Source organism: Anas platyrhynchos, chromosome 2 (genome assembly GCF_047663525.1).
Source record: "Anas platyrhynchos isolate ZD024472 breed Pekin duck chromosome 2, IASCAAS_PekinDuck_T2T, whole genome shotgun sequence".
NCBI lineage: Eukaryota > Metazoa > Chordata > Aves > Anseriformes > Anatidae > Anas > Anas platyrhynchos.
In genome coordinates this window covers 50,792,688-50,815,774 of record NC_092588.1, presented here as the reverse complement: position 1 = coordinate 50,815,774, position 23,087 = coordinate 50,792,688, and the positions used below count along the sequence as shown (strand labels likewise).

Here is a 23,087-nt window from a genome sequence, read left to right as displayed (position 1 = left end):
GGACAAAAGGAGACAAAGTTCTCCTTTCCAGAACCTTCACAGGTTCATCTGTCTGGACTTGTGCAAGACGTTTGACACTGTCCCACATAACATCATTTTCTCTGAATTGGAGAGACATGGATTTGATGGATGGACCACCCAGTAGATAACAAACTGGTTGGATGGTTGCACGCAAAGAGTTGCAGTCAATGGCTCAGTGTTCAGGTGGAGATCAGTGATGAGTGGTGTTCCTCACAGGTTTATACTGGGACAAGTATTACTTAATGTCTTTGTCAGTGACATGGACGATGAGATTGAGTGCACCATCAGGAATTTTGCAGACAACACCATCCTGTGTGATGGGGTTGACATGCTAGATGGAAGGGATGCCATCCAAATGGACTTTGACAGGCTTGGGAGGCGGTAAATGAACTTCAGCAAGGCCAAATGCAAAGTCCTGTGCCTGGGCCAGGGCAGTTCCAAGCACAAATACAGGCTGGGTGATGAGCAAATTGAGAGCAAGTCTGCAGAGAAGGACTTGGGGATGTTGGTGGATGAAAAACTGAATATGAGCCAGCAATGTGTGCTTGCAGCCCAGAAAGCCAACTGTATCCTGGGATCCATCAAAAGAAGAACAACCAGCAGGCTGAGGGAGATGAATCTGCCCCTCTACTCCACTCTCATGAGATCCCACCTGGAGTACTGCATTCAGCTTTGGGTTCCCAACAGAAGGACATGGACTTGCTGGAGTGAGTCCAGAGGAAGGTCACAAGGATGATAAAGGAGCTGAAGCACCTCTCCTATGAGAAGAAGCTGAGAGAGTTGGGATTGTTTGGCTTGAAGAAAAGAGGGCTCTGGGAAGACCTTACAGAGGCCTTTCAGTGCTTAAGAGGGGCCAACAAGAAAGCTGGAGAGGGATTCTTTATCAGAGAGTGTACTGACAGCACAAGGGGAAATAGTTTTAAATTAAAAGATTAGATATAAAAGAAGAAATTATTTAATCAGAGGGTGTTGAAGGACTGAAATAGATTGCCCAGAGAAGCTGTGGATGCCCCATCCCTAGAAGTATTTAAGGCCAGGCTGGGTGGGGTTTTGAGCAACCTGGTATAGTGGAAGGTGTCCCTACCCGTGGCAGGCAAGTTGGAACTAAGGTCCCTTCAAATTCAAACCATTCTGTGATTCTGTGATTCTCACAATGTGTAGTAAAAACTGGTAACCATCAAAGTCAGCACTTTCCAACAGTTGACACATTGCGGTACCTGAGAATAGCTGAGTTTCTCTCTGCCTCTTTGCTTATTGTAGGAAATTTAATGATAACTGTGTTAGAACAGTTGGTCTTTCAACATTTTCAGAACTCCATATTTTTCTGTCTTTATATTAATCAGCTCTGTAGTAGTTTTCACAGTATAGGGAATGAGTTGCCCTTGTTGATTTCCATTCAGCATAGAAGGCTCTAAATGCAGAGCTGGCATGGTTTTCTAACAGATCCAAAGTTGGCTTAGGCTCTGTTGCAGTGTGTCACTTCTCGAAGTTTTTGTGTAGTGACAAAGTGGAACAGGATGATCTCAGGAAAAAAGTTTATCGATCCAATATTATGCAGAGCCTAGTGCTGTTGATTTTTATGTCCATTGTCAAAGCTGGAGAAGAAGAAAAAAATTATCTTTCTATCCTCTCCCACACAAAGACTGAGCAGCCAGATATCAGATATAAAGGTCTACAGAGCTTTTTTAGAACTCTATCTCAAGGACAAGATACTAGTTTAATTTTCATGTTGTGAAGTCAGTCCAGAATACCTATGACAGACTTTTGCATATCTGAATTAAGTAGTAAAAAAATGAGAGACTACAGTAATTAAGTAGACAAATAAATGAATTGTGTAGGCAAAAAGAAACGTTACAAGGTTGTATTACAGAAAATAGAACATTTCATGAAAAGTAATATATTTGTCTTCTTAAAAAATAGGATTATAAAATATGTTCTGAAAACAAGGAAATTATGATCTTTCTAAAACTCAAGAGCTGAGCAAACTGTTTCTGTGAGCCAAACATACTTTGGACATTCAGGAAGTTGACATTTATTGGTATAGCTGCTCTTCAAACTCTTAATTATTGAGATCATGCACTATCCATGCATCCATTTTTTGTCCAAGGAAGATTTATAGTGTCAGCCTTACAAATGTACCTCATCTGTCCATGTTTTTAGGGGATGCAAATTATGAAAAGCTGATGTTTGATTATGGGGTGTCCATCCTCAATAAGGAATCAACCATAAATTGGACTTGATGGGGAAGGTATCCAGCACTCTTCACGGAGTACTTTTAACATGCCTGTCAGTCACAGAGTCTAATGCTAAGGCAGAAGAAGGAGCAGAGAAATGCAGTTTGTCAGGAAAATCACACAGTCAAAGCATCTTTTTGTCTATGAAGTCTATATTCCAGCCAGTCTTCAGCAACCTAGAGGAAGCTTAGCAGCAGGTCTGAGAAGGCTTTTGGTCCTCTCATTTGTTGAAAGAAAGGGATGCAGCAAATTAGCAAACAGAATGTATTTCAGAAACAAATGCATCCAGAAACAAATAACACAGTTTATTTTTCCCTTCACTGTATCAAAATCTTTGAAACCTGTCATATTTTCCTTATTCTGTATCCTTTGGTGGCAATTCAAATCTCTACATTGATAATGCCACCAATGCACGTGACAGTCAGGGTGATTTTGAAGCACTGCCATTCTGAAAAAACAAACAAACAAACAAAAAACAACAAGCTTATTGGATTAATTTCTTTTCCTGTGCATCTGTATTCTTCTGTGCAGTTGCATATTCACATGTACATTTTGTGGCAATTCTCTCTGCTAAATCTCATTCTGTTGCAAGCACATTAATGTTACTGCTTCTGTACTAAGCATATATCCAGACCACATGTTAGAATTGCTTTCCTTGTTTACAGTATACATTGCATATTGCATCCCCCCATAAAATATAACCAAAAACAGAATTAAAACATTATTATTGCACTTTCCTACATGAAGTGCTGAAAATAACCAATGTGCTCCTCAAAGTAGTAATAAATAACAGTGCTGAGAGAATTTGTCAAGCAGATTTAATTTTTACTATAATTATCCTGAAGTTAAAAGGAAAATTAACCAATACACATTTATTTGTTAATGACCTTCACATGCATCTTGATACATCTAGGATCTGTTGGGTTTTGAGTATTTCCAGTGTTTCCATGGCTTCTGAGATAAGTTAAAAAATACTAGGCTAACTGAGGAAGAAATTAAATTACCAATGTTCTCCGGACTTAACTAGAAAAACATATCATGAGTGATATATCTCACTCATGAGATAACTATAAGGATTATAATTGAAAGAAAGAAAAAAAGAGAGAGAGAGAGAGAAAGAGAGAGAGAGAGAAAAAAGGTTTTGCTTGCATTTTTACTTAAGGTTTAATGTAGATTAAATTGTCTTGTTTTTTCATCTGGGTAGACTGTTCATGTTAATACACTTAAACTTCCAGCACAAGTTTAAAGAATACAGCATGTGAATATCTTACTCAAAAGCATGAGTAACATTCCTTCACAATAAGTTCCTTGGGGAATAATAAAAGAAACAAGTAGCCAGAATAAACTCGTATTTTTGAGCTGAAGAATAGTGATGATTTTATTACATCCTGATGCTTATGATTGACTCAACATGAAAATAGAAAGTAGAAATGGAAAAGACTAATTAGGTTCTTTTGTCCATTCCCTAAGGAACCTTCTAGTGAAGGGGATAAAATGATCTTAAGTTCTCATCCATCGTCAAAATTGATTCCGCATTACAAGTTGATATGAAGAGCCCAGTCCAACAAATCAATTACCTAAGACTTGCAAGCTGGAAAATGTTACAGGCTGCATATTTTTTTCATAAAATAATTCCATATTTGTTAGTCATCCCAAGCTCAGATGGACTATTTAGTGATTTATAGGTATTTCTATTTCCATGTTGTAAGTCACCCTTACTGAGAAAAAACACAAATTAGAAACTCAAAGAATACACTAGTCAGAAACTAAAGTTTTCACACTAGAAAGCATTGATTCAGCTAAGCTGAAACTTTCTGTTGGACTGCTTTGACAAAGATCAGGTTTTAGGCTCAAGGCTCCTAAAATAATCCTCCAGTCAGAGGTTTGACTTCAGATGGGGAGTCAGCATCTCATGTTTTTATTTGATCTGATTCAATTTGAGCCTGTGTCTCAGTTTCCTAGGAGTCCCCTATTGTTTTCCTGACATGCTTGACTGTACTTAAGCAATTAAATGTCAAAAGGGCATATGGAGAAAGAGAGTCCATGTGTGAGCGAGACCAACTTTTGCTGTGCAGCCAGTGTACTCCACTGGAAAGTAGATCAGGGCCTCTAGTTACAAGTACAGTTACTCAAAGTATTCCTGCTTCATAGTGAAAAAAATAAAAATAAAAATAAAAAAACATTTTCTGCAAGTCATTGCCTAGCAGTGCTCCCTTAAAAAGCTGTGCAAGGTAAAGCTTTAAGACTCTGGCCTTATTCATGTAACCCCATAGCCCTCACTAGGGAAAACCTAGCCTCCAGGGCTAGGTCTGTCCCTATTGCTGTAATGCAAAATTTGGAAGATACTGGATTTACTGTAGTCTGAAAAAATGTTAATGGAGAATGGACCATTTAACATCCCTGTTGTGTAGCAAACAAATAATATGAAAGAAGTTTTCAATTATACTGGATAAACATGAATTTATTTATTTTTTTATTATTATTATTTTTTAAGAAAAGATCAGAAAAAGACTGGAAAAAGCAACTTTCTTGAATGGTATGATGACATAGACACAGCCAGTAGTACTGTGTACACAGCTTTTATTGCATTCAGCTTTGCCTAATCTAAGGCTAACTGGATAAATCTGGACCATTTCTGTGGCCAGCAGTTCCTCTGTTCCTAATCTGCAGTCCTTCTGTGAGTAATCAAAAGGTGTTATGGGAACATGCTATTTATTCTTTGAAAAATCATATGACATTTTCATTTTACTTTGTTGATACAGAACAAACTGAGCTAGTATTGGAAATTCAGCCATGGAGAAATGTCAGTCAATAAGTGTGTAACACTTTATTAGATGGAAAGTTAGCTGGTAGCATTAGCTACCAGTGTTATAAAAATGTCTTAAATAGCACCTGCCAAACCTGGTCTCAGATTTAACAACACATTTAAGTGCAACAATGTCTTGTGCCATTGGTGGAAATACTAATGTGGAGAAGGGGCAGTTAGGATTATTCAGAAATGGCGAGGCAGCTGGCATATTGTGATTGCTGTGTATTATACCAAACCTGTCCAATTAATTCTGCCCCTACCTTGCTTCCCGTTGTCTCTCCAGGCATGTTTAGACTGTGACTGTGAGAGACATGAACACCCTGTCTGTATTTAATATGCAAGGCAGTTCCCACTACAGTGGAGCTCCAGTCCCAGACTAGGATTTCAAGATGGCACTGTAACACAGACAAAATAATGCATAGAGATGTGTGCTGTTCCAGCCTGGTTGGTTCTGTATCAATAAATAAAATGCTGTGTGATATTCCAGAGAATAAATACCACATGCCCATAAAACTTTCTGACTACTCACAGAAGCACTGCAGAGTAGGATCAGAGGAGATGCCAACAAGAGAAATGATCCAGCTGTAGGCAATGGTTGGTGTGTATACACACATACACACACATATATAGAATGTCTATTTTAAAGCTGATTATCTAGATTTTGAATTGAACTATTTCAAAGAAAAAAATCTCTAGAATTATCAGCTTTGTCATTGCTCAAAGGTTGTTTTTGAAACATCTCCATATTAAACTGGGAGTTTAGTGGTTTTCTTTAATTTCAGCAATCTATGAAACATTTGTATGTATTTCATGAAACAATAGTGCTGTGACTCATGCCTACTCTACATTGTGAAGGGCTTATTATCAACCAAATGTTCTTATGTTCTTTTTACATTTGGAAAGAGATGGGGAATTTACAGGTCAGTCTCCTCTGTTTCTTCATCCTGTGGATGATCTAGTGCTTACTCCTCCAAATGTAGGAGGTGGTGGTATAGAAGGCCAGTCAGAGCACTGGTCAGTCTCATGGGAGCAATAGATAAAATTTCTCCATGCACCTCAGTCACTTAGCAGTCTAAGCCTCATTGGAAGCTAATGGGACTTGAAAGCACTTCAAAAATTCCATTTTGTGAAAGCCAGTTTTCGCAGAGAGCGATCTGCAGCCAGCAGTGCTTGCTGACTGGCTGGCTGGAAGCAGGTAGCATTTAGTTTGTGCTTGAAAATCAGCCAATTACTATTCACTGTGCTGTCCCTTAGCTGATAATGAGAGAAGGCTGCATTTTTCTGAACGAAGGATACCGTAGAAAGCATCTACATTGCCAGTAGCTGTATTGGGCAGGATTTGTCCCAGTAAAGTATTTCAGCTTGCTTTATGAGCAGTGTTTTCCTGAAATGTCAAGCTAACAAGATTCAGTCAGATCCGTTTCCTATTGACAATCCATCTAAGGTGAGGAAATCGTGAAAAACACATTTTAAATTCATAGCTCAGCCCTGATTAACCCACCTGAGTCTAGCTGAGGTGGCTTACTGTGGAATACTGTGGCTGCCTACTGTTCTCTTTCTTTGGATTGTAAGGGAGTATCACTGCAAAAGGCCAAAAAAAAAAAAGGACAAAAATAAAAAAAAGAAGTGGAGGACTAGCTAAGACTCAAATATAGGTAGTGTATGTGATTGATATACACGTTATATTCTGAAGTGGGGTGTACAGCTGGTGTTAGGAGCAACTAAACACGTTGTTGTTTATTATTAAAGTCCTGGCAAATGTGTTGCTTACAAAGTGGTGTTCTTTGCTACCTCAGTATCAGTAAATTAAATTAAATCAGTAAATTAAATTAAATGAGTAAATATCAGAAAGAAGCCTTTACAAACAAATGGCTTCTTTCTGCCCCATCTCTGAATTTGCCACCATGGAGGAGGAATCAGCTAAAATAAGGTCTAAAATGGAGAGGGAGGTTTTTTCCATGCTTCACGTAAGAGTAACTGTTGCCTCAGGCTTCCTTGCTTGGGCAGCCTGCTGGCTTAGCATACTTAATGGGTACCAACTTTGTTGAAAGCTCATCTGCAGCTTTGTTTATTTGTATTTTTCCAAGGCAAGAGAGATTTCCAGGAAGGCTTTATCAGGAAGGCCAGCATAGCTGTATAATTACGATATAGCCCCTGCTGAAGATTACCTAATAATTAATATTTGTAAGGCTAAAATTAGAAAGTGCATTTCGTATACCGTCACAGTCTGCATCAACACTATAAATCAAATAAAGTCATTAAAGCAAGATTGTGTTTCTTCAGCTCATTACAGGGTCTTGTTTAATTTCATTGAGGTTCTCCAGTGCACAGAATGTCTGGGGTTGGGATATGGAGAAGCGACAAATAAAAATTAATACTGAAATATGACAGCTAGAAACTGGCAATTAATAAATAACACTGAAACATTTATGGCCAAGTTCAGCCAGTACAAATGTCTATTGTATTTACTGTGCTAATTCTTACAGTGGCAGGCGTATAGGAGATTTCACTGAAGGTGAATAGATGTGTTGCATTGGGATACTTTTTACCCTCTCCCCTGCTTTGGTTTCTTGAGCAGACTCGCAAGGATATTAATTAAAGCATTATGTTATATGACCTCATTCTTTTTTGTCATTATTTTACTGACACCTTAATCACAAAGGACTGATCTGTATGCCTTTGGTAGCTATTGGTGAGTGTTGGACCCACGGGGTTTAGTGATATCTCAACCACAGTTTTATCTCAGACCTTAAAATTATCCAGAGTATTGGTAGAAGCACATACTGTGCCTATAAAAACATACTCTTGTACAAGCATTTAAAAATAATTAAAGTCAATTGAAGTGTATCTCTTATGGCAGAGAACAAATGTCTAAGCCTACTTTGAGAAAAGCTATTGCAGAAAGACTGTATGATCACTACCTGAGTTTGTAAGTTTGGGTAGTAGAGCTTTGTTCTGGCCTTCACTGGCCTCCATGGAGGCACTAAACCCTTAGGAACTCCTGGAAGGGTGAGGAAAAGTTAAATACATGCTAGCATACATATTTAACAAGCATATGGTAAAAGCTGTGCTTGACAAATCAGATTATCAGCAACTGAGTATCTTCCATTCAGAAACTAGCTCATTTGGGGAGGGCACAAATGACCCCAGCGTACAGCTGCACTGCTGCACAGCAGTGGTTCTGCAATTCCAAAAAAAAATAAAATAAAATGAATGAGCTATTTATCTCACTAGTTGGTGTCATTGTTCTGACTAAATCAGCAAAACCAGAATCTATAACTTTCCTTCCTAGTATGCTGCTTTTTTAAATATATATATATAGTGTATATATATATATATACATATATAAAAATGAGACCTAATCTTATGTACCTTAGTCTAAACCTGGTCACATAAAAGAGTGTCCATGTTTTTAGAGCTGCTGACCACTGAACAAAGTCTTATAAAGTAACTGAGAGACTGACAGAGCTGAGTCCTCATGACTACACGATCACATAATAATGTGCCTATAAATTCCTGTTGATAAAATGTTGGGCATCATGTTGCCTTACTCAGTAGAGAAAAAAAGTATTTCAAGTAAGAGAGATGTACTCTTGATTGCAGTCAGTGATATTTATAGTGTAAAATAACATTTAACTGCAGTATTTTACATAACTTTTTTTTTTTTTTTTTTTTTTTTTTTTTTTTTTTTTTCTGAAAGGGAGTTCTGCTCTTAACTCCAAATTCTAGCATGGTTAAAAGAGCAAATAGCATGTACTTACAGATAATCAGATCACTGGACTGACAGAGCATTAGTAACCCTGTAATTTTGCTTCTTGCTGTGAAATTCTCAGTAAGTTATTCTTCTAAAAGCTTGTTTGTCCCATTTAAATGGGTTCACTAGGAAAAAGAGCATTCCTCAACTTTTTAATCTATTTAGCTTGTACTGTGTTTTCCTAGTAATTTGTTTTGTTTGATTTGATTTGATTTTGCTCTTTCTTAAGTATGTTGAGTGACTTCTGCTACATAATGGGCTTGCAGTTTTTTGACAGTGTATTTTCAAAATTAATCTTTGCTTTTGGGCTTTTTTTTTTTTTTTTGCCACACAACCATATTTGTTAATAAGAAAAAAAATATTGCACCCCAGGTTCATTTTGAAGGGACCATAAAGAATGAGGGCTAAAAAGCAACTCACTCCGTGCAGGTATATTAACTAGTTGCTATATTAACTAGAGTGCCAAGGTTGTACACAGGTGGTAGGCAGTCACAGAGGCAAGGAGTAAGTTTTGCTTCAATAAGAAGGGAAGACAGTCCTCATTGCTCCTGGAAACTGCAGTAACCACTAGAAGAGGAGACCATTTTACAACCTCATACTCACTGGAAGCAGGTTTATTGCACTCTTTATCGGGATCAGCTTTTGCTGCTGCAGTAAAAGTCTTGCATCTTGTTAGTCCATTGCCTCTGTCATCACATGCTAGTGTCTATCACTGCCCATGGCACTGCCTTGGGAGAGCAGTAAAGGTACCTGTTCATTTTCTGCATGTTTCTAGCTCTAATAGCTATCATTGAATTTGGTATCAGGAGTACCAACCATTTTGCTGAGGATTTAACATTCTGTGCTGCAAAAGGGTTTCAGAACCTATTTGTTCATTAAGTTGCTTGCTTTTGTAGGAAATTAAAAATGTCCATAGATTTACAAGCCTCAGTCTGAGTAAGTGTTGGGGACATTTCAGGGTTCAGGTTTTACTTCTGTCTTTGAGTGTTAGCTTTTTTTCCTAAACGTTTACATTGTTTTTCTGTATTCTAGGTTGGTTTTTAGTGTTCAAAATGATCACATATCCCAGTAGTAATGCCAGTTGTTGGAACTGGGTCTCACGACAAGGAGAAAGCAGATCCAGAAAGCTCTGCGTACAGAAGCAGCTTCTTAAGAGTTTAATCCATTCTTAGAAGCTGTGTGATTTTCCATTTCCTAATATGTTGGCATTCCCACAGCAGCAACTAACAACTACTAGTAATGCAGCTAAGGGTTGTGATATATTCCACTGATCATTTCTTTTGATTTTTTTTTTTCGATAATGCATTTAATTAGCTGGGGGGTTGCAAGGTTTATTTCTTTTTCTTATTTTCCTTTGCTTTGCTTTTCATCTTCAGGAGGCAGTATGTTGTTGATTTCTTTTTTCACAGCAGCAATCTTTGATACCAACTACTATATTGTGTAGCTAATGGGGTATGCCACAGGCTCGCTGTTTAGCAGCGCAGTACCTTCTCCTCAGACCTTTTCCTCCCGCAAGAGGGCAACTGCTGAGAATAACCTTCCTGCCTATTGTGCACACATCTGTTAAGCTGATACTTAGAACAATTATAGGCTCTTTGTCTCCCTACCATGAGTCTCTGGAATCAAATTGTTCAGTTCTTCATGACAATAAATCCTCCAGCCCTACCTAGAGCCTCTAATGCTTTTCAATACTGGCTGGAGACAAGTAATAATTTATTCATATGTCAGAAAATAATTTGAAAAATGTCAAGAAGAAAAGAAAAATGGGGTGGAAAAGAATTACTTTCTGAGACTTTAAGGTAGGTTTTTGGGTATTTTTTTTTCCTTTCAGTGTCCTGAATGTCAAAGAAGTTTGGAGGCTAGATATAAGAATTGGAGAGAAAAAGCAGGAAAAACACTCGAAAATACTTGAGGAAAGCAGGAAATCCTGTCAAGCACTTTTAATTATCATTGTCTTATCAATTGGATAGTAAGGTTGAGAAGAGCATACTCAGCACTGCAGAACAGGACGTTCCAGAAGAACATTTGGAATCAAACTTGAAAGACTTGTCAGAGCCCAGCTTTTTCTCTGGCCTGAAAAGTGCTATTACTTTTTTCTTATGATGTATTTCTCTCATAATTTATTTTCTTTTTCTTTCTTTCTTTCTGAAGAATGACAAACTCAAAATATTTAGGAAGGAAATAGTGTTTAGCATCTCTGCCCTGTTGTGATTTGTGACTTAAGGATCTGAAATGTAAGAATCTTTAAATCACAAGACAAATTAAGTTGATTGTGGAGGACAAAAATCAGGAATGAATTGTTGCCTGTTGTCCCAGAGCTGTCAGAAAGAACTGACTATTACGAAGTAGGGCCCAACCATCTCTCTCAAAAGAATCAATAGGAAAGAAATCTGTCTGAAATAATACATAGAGAAACTTGCTACATTGTCCCTTAGTTTCTGAAGGATTCTGGCTTCTTGCATGAGGAAAATAACAGGGCTGTGTGGACAGGATTTTTTTTTTCACCTTTCTTCCAGCTTTGTGAAAAACATATTCAGATGAACAATCTTTAAACATCACATAATTCTGTGGTGACAGAATGCAGTGGAGCCATTTAGATTTTCTCCATTAAACCAGGCTGTGAATCAGGATTCTCAAAGCCGTCCTGTTGTTATTTTTTGTCCTTAATCAAGCTTAAATAATCTTAATAATGTGTCATGAACTTGCAGACTCCTTCCAGGACATTACTCTGTGGAAAATTGCCTCTCCCTAATCCTATTTTTAGCTACATTCCTTCAAAGGTGACAGCAATAGTAATTCTGCTGAATATATTTTTTGAGATTTGAGAGGAAGGAAAGAGCTATGCAGAGACAGCATTTTCCTACAGTGAGTAAAATAGCCTCCTTTCTTCTACCTGTAGGAGAGGTTGGTCCAAAACCTTTGTAATGCTGTTGTGACTTGAATTGCCAAGAAAACTATATTGAATCTGACATTATTGATGCACAAGCAAGCTAAACATACACTATGATGTGTATTAATTATCTTACTGTAGCATCCAAAATTGTGCTTGGTCAACTTCCATATAGCACATCCAGAACACTGATGTAGAAGTAAAATACTTATTGTAGATTTTCACATGGTGGAGACCGACTTAAAGAGTGACTTAAATCTGTCATGTTTGCAAATTAAATCTTTCAAAAATATCATCTCTTTTGTTTTGTTGTTTGTGTTTGTTTGTTTGGTTTTTTTAAATAGTCTCAAGCTTTGCAGTCACAACACCAGCTTGAGTCTAGCTAGTAATTTCAGAAACGGTATTTTTAGATTCTGCTATTATTTCTACTCTGTGGCTTCTGACATTTCTTGTGTTCCAACAGGCATAGCTTCCTATTGTTTTAACTGGCTTTTTCTCCTGTTATGTGAGCTACCTAAACAAACAAAAGACAAGTTGACCGACTTTAGGGAAAACAGCGAAACGAACTATATATGCAGCATTTTTAGAAACAGAAGAATTAAGTAAGGGGGAGAACGCAGAACATTTTAAAATGGTTTGTGCAAACTGTGGATGATAATATGTTTTGAAATTGCCAAAAATCAAAATATTTTATAGAAATTCACGAGTTCTAAACTATTACCATCCTTTTACTTAAACTTGAGTTCTAAGTTACATCACAATTATGTTAATGGCCTGATGAATTGGGCTTTACTTGCTTATAATATTATTACATTGTTCAGTAAGTACTTGACTTTCGGAGTAAAATTGGTTTCCATTTCCATTTGGTTCCCATTTAAAAATGGAAACCAAAGTAGCAAAACTTGGGTACCAAACGACCTAGATGTGTCGAAGTAAGGTTTTATAATGCTTTAAAAGTGTTGGTTTCTTCACTTGAGGAACATTTATGCCAGTCTAATTGCTTACTGCAGTGTGGCAGTTCAGTAATGCATTCAATGTGGATGTTAAGTTTGTAGTTCTTGATAGTATTTTGCTTTTGTTTGTTTTTATTGGCCCAGTGATTTTAAACCAGTGGTTTCAAATCAGGGTGGCACAATGAATGTCATGTAGACATGTGGAACATCACATAGGCACATGGGCTAGAAACAGACATGACCAGGCACGTGTGAAAGCTGTGCTTGTTCTCAGCATTTTACATTTCTGCCACTGACATTTCCTATGCTCCTGTGGGCTGGTGGCCAGTCTCAGCATGATGTTGAAAGAAGCCCTGTGTCTACAAAAGAGCTCAGGTTGTTCAGAGACATTTTTCTCTGAGAGTACAGCAGAGGACATCACTGCCATGACACACAAGGGTTCTTTACCGCTTTCCCCGCTGCTTTGCAAAGTGATATACAGCAGCAAGAAACTATAACTTCTGTCTCACTTCAGGAAGTACAATTTAGGAGCTGGGGTAATTTGATGGATAGTACATACTAAGAAAAATATTAGAAACCTGGAAAGGCCACATAGTCCATTGTGGCTCATTTCATTCCAAATACACCTTCCCTAGGTTATCATCCAATTGTTAAGAGAAAGAGTAATGTTATCCATTTTTTATAATTCCACTTTGGGGTATTACGGAGATAAATACCTGGATGTTGGAGAACTAACTTTCTTTCAGAGCACTATTTCAGGAGAAAAATACTTAAATGCAGATAGGTGAGATGACAGAAAGGAAATTGACCCTAAATGAAAAATATGATGATAGTGATATGAATATATGTGGATAACCATGATTTCTCAGGCTTCCCCAGAGACAAGCTTCCAATCATGAGACTTTCAGAAAGTAACCTTTCCTTTGATTTATTGTTTCAGGACCAATGCAGGAGACAATATATGACTTTTGGAGAATGGTATGGCATGAGAACACAGCCAGCATAATCATGGTTACTAATCTCGTAGAAGTGGGAAGGGTAAGTGATTTTTGTACTTTAAAAGATGAAAGACTTCCAAGGTGTTTGCTTTTGGAAATTAAATAGCAGACCAACAAGACGCTTATATACTGAGTAAGGCACATAAAATATTTATGACTGCCTCTACTAAGAGGTTCATTATCAATTACTTTTAAGCATGCTTTGGATGCTTGGCTTTGAAAACATTAACACAATGAAAAAGTAACTGATAAAGTTGCACTCTGTACAGCAGAGTCTGCAAAGACTGCCAAAGAGGGAAAGTGTCGTATCTTTGTGTATGTCTCAGACATGCTATTTCTGTTAAAGGAAACCAGGGAATTGGTTACAGAGCAAGGTATGGAGTCACCTATTTTTTTAAGGGTGGGGCAAAGGGGAGGAGTAATTCTGGGACAGATTTCTTTAAAAAGTATTTAAACTATGAAATCGCATTTCCTTCACAGTATCTTAGTCTAAATCAACATGATTTGTCTGGGTGTTCACTTCCAGACTAAAACCGAAGAAATTGGCATTACTCATTTGTCCACTGTTCAAGGGGCATTTAGATAATTCCCTCGGTAATATGCTTTACCTTTTGGCTAGCCCTGAAGTGATCTACATGATGGCTGAAGGTCCCTTCCAACTGAGCTATTCTACTGCTCTATTTTACTAAACCTGTTGACCAGGAGTTCTTCTTCAGGAGCTGACTAGTAAAGGAAAGCTTGATTTACCTGTTTCATAAGGTGTACTTTTCTTTCTTTGTTTGATAATGTCTAAAGAAGGTCTCCTACTCAAGTTATTAAAGCTAATTTTGTTTTCAACAAGTATTGAATGGAACCCTTTTCTTTGTTTTTTGTTTTTGTTTTTAACAACCATCAATAACTGAGTCTTTTAATTTACTACTCTGTCTATGCATGATGTCTTAGTTTTCACCTGGGATGTTTTTTTCAGGTAACTTTGTTTGGGAACTGGGCATATGGCTTTCATTTCATATGGGAGAAAAAAAAAAAAAGTCATTGCTGTTATTGCAAGTACTGCATTATTGTAAATCAAAACATTGAAATAAGAAGTCAAGTACATGAAGTACATGTATCTTGGTGTGAGCCACATGATTTTGAGATGTGTTTTTAATTTCATGCTGGTAGAGTGGCTGATATCCCTCTGCCCTGTAGTGTTTGCACCAGGAGAGAGAGCACTCCTTATGTAGTGTGAGTCAAAGGGCTGTATCTTGTCTCCTTTTTAACAAGTCCAGTTTTACAAGCTCAATTTATCTTTCTTTATGTCCTTGGTTGATTGCTACTATAAATCCTAACATTTAGATATCTGTGTGACCAAGCCTGCCAACAGATCAGGTGCAATTATTATTTTTAGATATTAAAAAAAAAAAAAAGTAGGATTTGTGACGGCAATTAACACCTGCTGCAGGAACATGTGTACAACTAATTGCAGAGACAAAGAAGGATCATGGCTGCTTTAAAAATTCAGTCCCTTGATTGAAAAGGATGGGAGAAATAGTTGGGTGATCGCATACCAATTCAAAATGGATGAATCTGTACAAATAGAAAACTCTCCAACAAATTTTTTAAAGCTTTGTACACATTCATAAATAACTAAGCATGCAAAAAACGATGCTCTCAGGGGATGGATGAACAAACCTTAGAACAAACATAGCACAGTACGTGAAACCACATACTGTTTTCCTGAAGTCCATATCTGAAAGCATCAATTAACATGACCTGTCAGGTGTCACCCAGGGAGGTGCCAGTCTCGGTGCCAGCACTGTGGCCTCCCCTCACAACATTTAGTTAGGTCGTACATTCCCTTAGCAGCAAGCAACAGTTTGTGCCACCGTGGAGATTTCTTCAGGGTGCAAGAGTCCTAGTGGGATACCAATCTGCAGCTTTCTTGTTTCTGACAGTGGTAGAAATGACTTTGTTCTTGCTTTCTCTGGAGGCCAACATAGGTGAGATTAGAGAGCAGAAATTAAAATGAGCTTTTAATGGAAATCAGATGGTATGAGCCACAAAACAACACAGTTGCTTCCTTCTTGGTGCTTCTGTCCCACTCCCAGGGTGGGAACCATCATTACTAACACACCATCTCTCCCTCAACCCCAAACACAAGCTCTGTGCCACCTTGATTAGTAATGATTTTAATGGGCTTTTTGGTAGCATTCCTGCAGGGCAAATCTTGCAGCCTTCCTGACCTTGAGGTTTTCTATTTCGAGTGTTGTTGTTGGTCTAAGATTTATAGGGGCTTATTATTTTATATATTTTTAAAAACTCTTGCCCAGTGTAAGTCAAGGAGGAAAATGCCTTTATGTTTTCAGAAAAGAGGAGTATCTATTTAATATGTTTGCCACACAATGTATGTCCTTCATGAATTAATCATTGAGGGGGCGTATGTGTATTTGTTTACCAGGACTGGCTGGGTAGTCATTAAATCAGTGCTAGGAACTTGCTTCTTGCCCTGGAGCATTATGCATCAGGACTGTTTTAATTGCGGATAGAGGAATCACCATGAGGCTGTCCCTAATGCAAGCACCTGCTGCAAATGACTCAGTCCCTGCATTACCCTCCAGCAGGGTCTGGGTACATCTGCCAATATCTGTCATTATCTGAGGCATACTTGTCAAAACCATGCATCCCTTTAAGCTCTTGTGTGTTCCAGCAAGGGACCCTTGTCAGTGTTTCTGGCACCTGCAGACTGCTGTGCACCTGGTATTTAAATGGCACAGAAATGTGTTTTGATTGTTTTCTCTCTTTAATGAACCCACCTGAGGGACATTTAGCTCTTTATCTAGTAGCCTGTTACCCAGTCACTCACATTTACACTGCTTGTGTGGAAACTCAGAACTCACTTGTGCTGTTATACCAATCCATCTGCCAGAAGTCTTATCACAAAATCTGCAGGGCTCCCTAAGGAGACTTTTGTACTGGTAATTTAAGCTAATGATTTCTAAACATATTTAGTCAGTTTTATGAAGACCTCATTAGAATGTGACTGTTTATTAAAAATCTAAATGAGGTCTCACAGTCATTTAGAAAAATCATTGCTGAATTGCATGAACAGTTCTTTGATAACAGCTGATGAAGGGGTTTTTAGTTAAGATCGGTCTAAGTTGACTTAAGAACTTTTACAGAAAAATGAATAAGTAGGCAACCCTTGTAAGATAGATAAAAAGTCTCTGTCTTCTTCATGCTGGGGTCAACAACTTCCCTCTCTCAATGAAGTCTGCAAGAAGAGCATGATAAGTAATTAGCGGTATAATATACCTATATTTTAATGCAAGAATCAATGTTTTCCAAACCACAGACTAACGGTTAAAAAGCAAGAACAAGACTCATAAAAATAAATCAATGTGACCATAGGCCATTTAAAAAAAAAATTGTATTTTAGATTATATTAATGCAAGAGACCTTCATGTTCCTGTTACTAATTGATAGAGCAACTGAAGATAGTAGTGTAATTTCAGACATCTTTTCCCAAGACGTTTAGCATACTGTGGTGGCTTATTGTAGAAGAAACAAAACTTTTTTTATCCAACCAGTGTAGGGATGTTTGGTTTCCCAACAAGAGACACATGAGAACATCACTGCCATTTGCCGAGGCGATCGGCTCCGGGGCAGACGCGTTCTGCGGCGGAGCGGGGGATCGGGCCAGGCAGGGCTAACTTTCCGGCATCGAGCCGACTTCAGGGAGCCGCCAGGAGCCGGCAGCCCTCGTGAGGGACGCTGACGAGGCGAAGGCGGAGCCAACAGCGTCCCCTCCCCGGCTGTTCAAAAGCAGCCCCTAGGGAGCGCGAGCGACCAGGAGCGCGGCGAACAGGGCGGGCAAACAGGGAGTGGCGCGGCAGTTCGCGCAGGCAGGGCGAGCAGGAAGGGCGGAGAGCAACACCCTCCCACACGAGCACCTGTTAACGACAGTCGTTAGCAAGGTGATAATGGTCTCCACCAGGCACGGAGCGCTCTGCAGGAGGTCGGTACACACTCAGACCGACTGCCTGTTAAGGAATGCAGCGGTTCAGGTCAACGGATGCAGGGAGTGTCAGAGCCTGCTGCTGCCATCAACGGGAGGCAGAGATGCCGCGTGTGTGAGGTGTGAGCAGGTGGATGACCTGGTCCGCATGGTGGCGGAGCTCAAGGAGGAGGTGGAGAGGCTGAGGGCCATTAGGGAGTGTGAGCGGGAGATTGACTTCTGGAGCAACTCCCTGCAGGGCATCAAGGAGAGGTACCGGGGTGAGACACCCCAAACGGGGGTGGACCCCTTGCCCTGTCGCCGTCGGGCCGAGGGAGGGGATCTGGGAGCTGAGGAGGAGTGGAGACAGGTCCCTGTGCGACGTGGCAGGCGATGCCCTCCCCCTCCGGCCCCACCTTCCCAGGTGCCCTTACAAAACAGGTTTGAGGCCCTGGAGATTGAGAGACCGGTAGCTGAGGAAGAGATACAAAGTGTTCCCAGGAGGATGCCTAGGGCGAGGAGGTCGACTCCACGCATCAGAACTGCCTCCACCAAGAAAGAAAGAAGGGTGATTGTCGTGGGAGACTCTGTCCTTAGGGGGACAGAGGGCCCTATTTGTCGGCCTGACCCTACCCGTAGGGAAGTCTGCTGCCTCCCTGGGGCCAGGGTCAGGGACGTGTCCAGGAAGCTCCCCAACCTGGTGCGCCCCTCTGATTATTATCCGCTCCTGATAATCCAGGCGGGCACTGATGACATTGACAACAGAAGCCTGAAGGCTATCAAAAGAGACTTTAGGGGACTGGGACGGTTAGTGGACGGAGCAGGAGTGCAAGTAGTTTTTTCGTCCGTCCCTATGTTGACAGGGAGGGGTACGGAGAGGACAACGAAAGCCCACCTGTTAAACACGTGGCTCCGGGGCTGGTGCCTACGCAGAAATCTTGGGTTTTTCGACCATGGGGCAGTTTACTCAGCACCTGGTCTGGTGGCCGTAGACGGGTCCCTATCCTTTAGGGGAAAAAGGATCCTGGGCCAGGAGCTGGCGGGGCTCATTGATAGGGCTTTAAACTAGGTAAGAAGGGGGATGGGGCTGGAGCGAGGACTGTTGGGGCTGTACCAGGGGGAGCAGTGGCAAGGCCGGAGGATAAGGTAAAGGCCCAGCTGAAGTGCATCTACACCAATGCACGCAGCATGGGTAACAAACAGGAGGAGCTGGAAGCCATCGTGCAGCGGGCAGGCTACGACTTGGTTGCCATCACGGAAACGTGGTGGGACCAGTCTCATGACTGGAGTGCTGCGATGCCTGGCTATAGGCTCTTCAGAAGGGACAGGCAGCATGGAAGGGGTGGCGGTGTGGCTCTCTATATTAGAGAGTCTTTCGATGTTGTAGAACTCGAGGCTAGGAATGACAAGATCGAGTCCCTTTGGGTTAGGATCGGCAGGGACAACAAGGCTAGTGTCCTGGTCGGGGTCTGCTATAGACCGCCGAACCAGGATGAGGAGACGGATGAGGAGTTCTACAGGCAGCTGACAGAAGTTGAGAAATCGTCAGCGCTTGTACTCGTGGGGGACTTCAACTTCCCAGACATATCCTGGAAGCACAACACAGCCCAGAGGAAGCAGTCTAGGAGGTTTCTGGAGAAAGTGGAAGATAGCTTCCTGACGCAGCTGATTAGTGAACCTACCAGGGGTGGTGCCCTGCTAGACCTTCTCTTCACAAACAGAGAAGGACTGGTGGAGGATGTGATTGTCGGGAACAGTCTTGGGCAGAGTGACCACGAAATGGTGGAGTTCTCTATTCTTGGCGGGGCCAGGAAGGGAACCAGTAAAACCACTGTATTGGACTTTCGGAGGGCTGACTTTAGGCTGCTCAGGACACTGGTTGGTGGAGTCCCATGGGAGGCGGTTCTGAAGGGCAGAGGGGTTCAGGAAGGCTGGGTGCTATTCAAGAGGCAAATCCTAATGGCACAGGAGCGGTCTATCCCCATGTGCCCAAAGATGAGCCAGCGGGGAAGACGACCAGCCTGGCTCAACAGAGAATTGTGGCTTGAGCTTAGGAGGAAAAAGAGGGTTTATAATCTTTGGAAAATTGGGCAGGCCACTAGGGAGGACTATAAGGATGTAGCGAGGCTGTGCAGGGACAAAATTAGGAAGGCCAAAGCTCATCTGGAGCTCAAGCTGGCTACTGCCGTTAAAGATAACAAAAAACGCTTTTATAAATACATCAACACAAAAAGGAGGACTAAGGAGAATCTCCATCCTTTACTGGATGCGGGGGGAAACTTAGTTACAAGAGATGAGGAAAAGGCGGAGGTGCTCAATGCCTTCTTTGCCTCAGTCTTTAGTGGTAAAACCGGTTGCTCTCTGGATACCCAGTACCCAGAACTGGTGGAAGGGGACGGGGAGCAGGATGTGGCCCTCACCATCCACGAAGAACTGGTTGGTGACCTGCTACGGCACTTGGATGTGCACAAGTCGATGGGGCCGGATGGGATCCACCCAAGAGTACTGAGAGAACTGGCAGAGGAGCTGGCCAAGCCCCTATCCATCATTTATCAGCAGTCCTGGCTATCGGGGGAGGTCCCAGCTGACTGGCGGCTAGCAAACGTGACGCCCATCTACAAGAAGGGCCGGAGGGCAGACCCGGGGAACTACAGGCCGGTCAGTTTGACCTCAGTACCAGGGAAGCTCATGGAGCAGATCCTCTTGGGAGTCATCATGCGGCAATTGAAGGGCAAGCAGGCGATCAGGCCCAGTCAGCATGGGTTTATGGAAGGCAGATCCTGCTTGACGAACCTGATCTCCTTCTACGACAAAGTGACGCGCTGGGTGGACGAGGGAAAGGCTGTGGATGTGGTCTACCTTGACTTCAGCAAGGCTTTTGACACCGTTTCCCACAGCATTCTCCTCAAGAAACTGGCTGCTCTTGGCTTGGACTGGCGCACGCTTCGTTGGGTTAGAAACTGGCTGGATAGCCGGGCCCAGAGAGTTGTGGTAAATGGAGCCAAGTCCAGTTGGAGGCCAGTCACTAGTGGCGTCCCCCAGGGCTCGGTGCTGGGGCCGGTCCTCTTTAACATCTTCATCAATGATCTGGATGATGGCATTGAGTGCACCCTCAGTAAGTTTGCAGATGACACCAAGCTAGGTGCGTGTGTCGATCTGCTCGAGGGTAGGAAGGCGCTGCAGGAGGATCTGGATAGGCTGCACCGATGGGCTGAGGTCAACTGTATGAAGTTTAACAAGGCCAAGTGCCGGGTCCTGCACCTGGGGCGCAATAACCCCAAGAAGAGCTACAGGCTGGGAGAGGAATGGCTGGAGAGCTGCCAGGCAGAGAAGGACCTGGGAGTGATGGTGGACAGTCGGCTGAATATGAGCCAGCAGTGTGCTCAGGTGGCCAAGAAGGCCAACGGCATCCTGGCTTGTATCAGAAACACTGTGACCAGCAGGGCTAGGGAGGTGATCGTCCCCCTGTACTCGGCTCTGGTGAGGCCGCACCTCGAGTACTGTGTTCAGTTCTGGGCCCCTCGCTACAAGAAGGACATCGAGGTGCTTGAGCGGGTCCAGAGAAGGGCGACGAAGCTGGTGAGGGGCCTGGAGAGCAAGTCCTATGAGGAGCGGCTGAAGGAGCTGGGCTTGTTCAGCCTAGAGAAAAGGAGGCTCAGGGGTGACCTTATCACTCTGTATAAGTATATTAAAGGAGGCTCTAGCGAGATGGGGGTTGGCCTGTTCTCCCATGTGCCTGGTGACAGGACGAGGGGGAATGGGCTAAAGTTGCGCCAGGGGAGTTTTAGGTTAGATGTTAGGAAGAATTTCTTTACTGAAAGGGTTGTTAGACATTGGAACAGGCTGCCCAGGGAGGTGGTTGAGTCACCATCCCTGGAAGTCTTCAAAAGACGTTTAGATGTAGAACTTAGGGATATGGTTTAGTGGGGACTGTTAGTGTTAGGTCAGAGGTTGGACTCGATGATCTTGAGGTCTCTTCCAACCTAGAGATTCTGTGATTCTGTGATCTGGTTTATTCCGAGACTGCTCTTACAGCTGGATCCTTGTGTGGGAAGCGATGGGAACTGGATCAAAGTCTTTATGTACTGGCTGAAGTCTCAGGTTGCTTCTTGAAATGTTTCAGTGTTTGTACACATAGAAACTTTTCTTTCCTCCTTAAAGAGTTACACTGGATTTAGAATATATTCAGTTGTGTCATCCTGCTGTCACTTCCATCTTTGCTGTTCTTAGGCTGGTAGTGATACTTGGTTGGCGGAATCAAACTTGGCATGTCACATCATTTATCATTTGTCAGTAGTCACTTTCTCTCCCACTCCTTGTTTTCGCTTGAGGCAGGAGGAATTTAGTAATATCTGATTAATAAATGGTGAAATGCACTGATGAAATTGGGTGGAGGTGGTTGATATATAAATGCACTGCTAGGACTCATGATTGTCTATCATGCTTTTAATATAACGAAGTATTTACAAAAAAATCACTAGAAATAATTATAAAAAATAAAACCTCACCCCAGGAGCATCATAATTACAGTAATTAGAGTTTCACAATTATTATCCAGAATTAGAAAACAGCCAGTGCTAATAGTGTTAATAAGCACACAAAAGGCCCTTTTCTTTGAAAGGAGGCAAGGTTGACAACAACAGAATGGATGTGAGGCAAACAGGGGAATGAAGGTCAGCCATGGGATGGCAAATAGCCCGTACTCCTGCACACATGCCTTAGCACTACCACAACAGCCTCTCACCATCATCTTATCCCTGAGAAGTGCTGTGCTTTCCCGATAGCCATCTCACACTCCTCTTGGGTGACTTTCCCTACCCAGGAGCCATCAGGGCTGGATACGCACAGGGAAAAAGAAAGAACAGCAAAAGTTGGTGGCTTAGCTGGTTGTTTGCTTGTTTGACTGGACATACATGGCACTTTCATCTGCTTTGCTGCAAAAATGTTGATGGCTCTTCATGCGCAGAACAAGTGGGGGTCTACATGACAATGAAAATACAGGAGTCAAATGTAGCAACTAGCAGAGAGGGAGCATCTCCTTACTGCTTTCTGTTTAAAAAAAAATGTTCTTTGTTGTAAGATAAAATCAGAAGAGTGATTCTTCCCAGGGAAGACTCTGTGTGGGCCCAGTCCTCAGCAGTCATACGTGCCTGTGCTTGGGGCTGGCATGCTCAGGATGTGCAACCTTGGTCAGCACTCAAGAGACATTTCTAAAAGAAATACAAACACGTTTCTTCAACAAACAAAATCCAGAACTCTTCATCTTGAACTGAGTCTTCCTCAGATCATCCTGATGGTCTATTTCTCAGACATCCAAGAAAATTTGTCAAGTAAAGTCCTGTCCAGAGGCTTCTCACTGAAACATACTGCTATAACCAAACAATAAATTCATAGTTAACTCCATCAACACAAATGCTAGCACTGTATGAAATTTCCAATGGACTTAACCTCAGAA

General features: G+C 41.5%; 1 protein-coding gene across 14 annotated transcripts in view; it reads left to right on the top strand.

Annotated features, from left to right (window-relative positions):
* PTPRM (protein tyrosine phosphatase receptor type M) overlaps positions 1-23,087 on the top strand; it is a 472,980-nt gene that overhangs the window by 420,419 nt on the left and 29,474 nt on the right. For all 14 annotated transcript variants that reach the window (XM_027452030.3, XM_027452024.3, XM_027452023.3 and 11 more), the window contains one exon: positions 13,602-13,699. In XM_027452030.3, the coding sequence (XP_027307831.1) occupies positions 13,602-13,699 (98 nt within the window). The remainder of the gene's footprint in view (positions 1-13,601; positions 13,700-23,087) is intronic.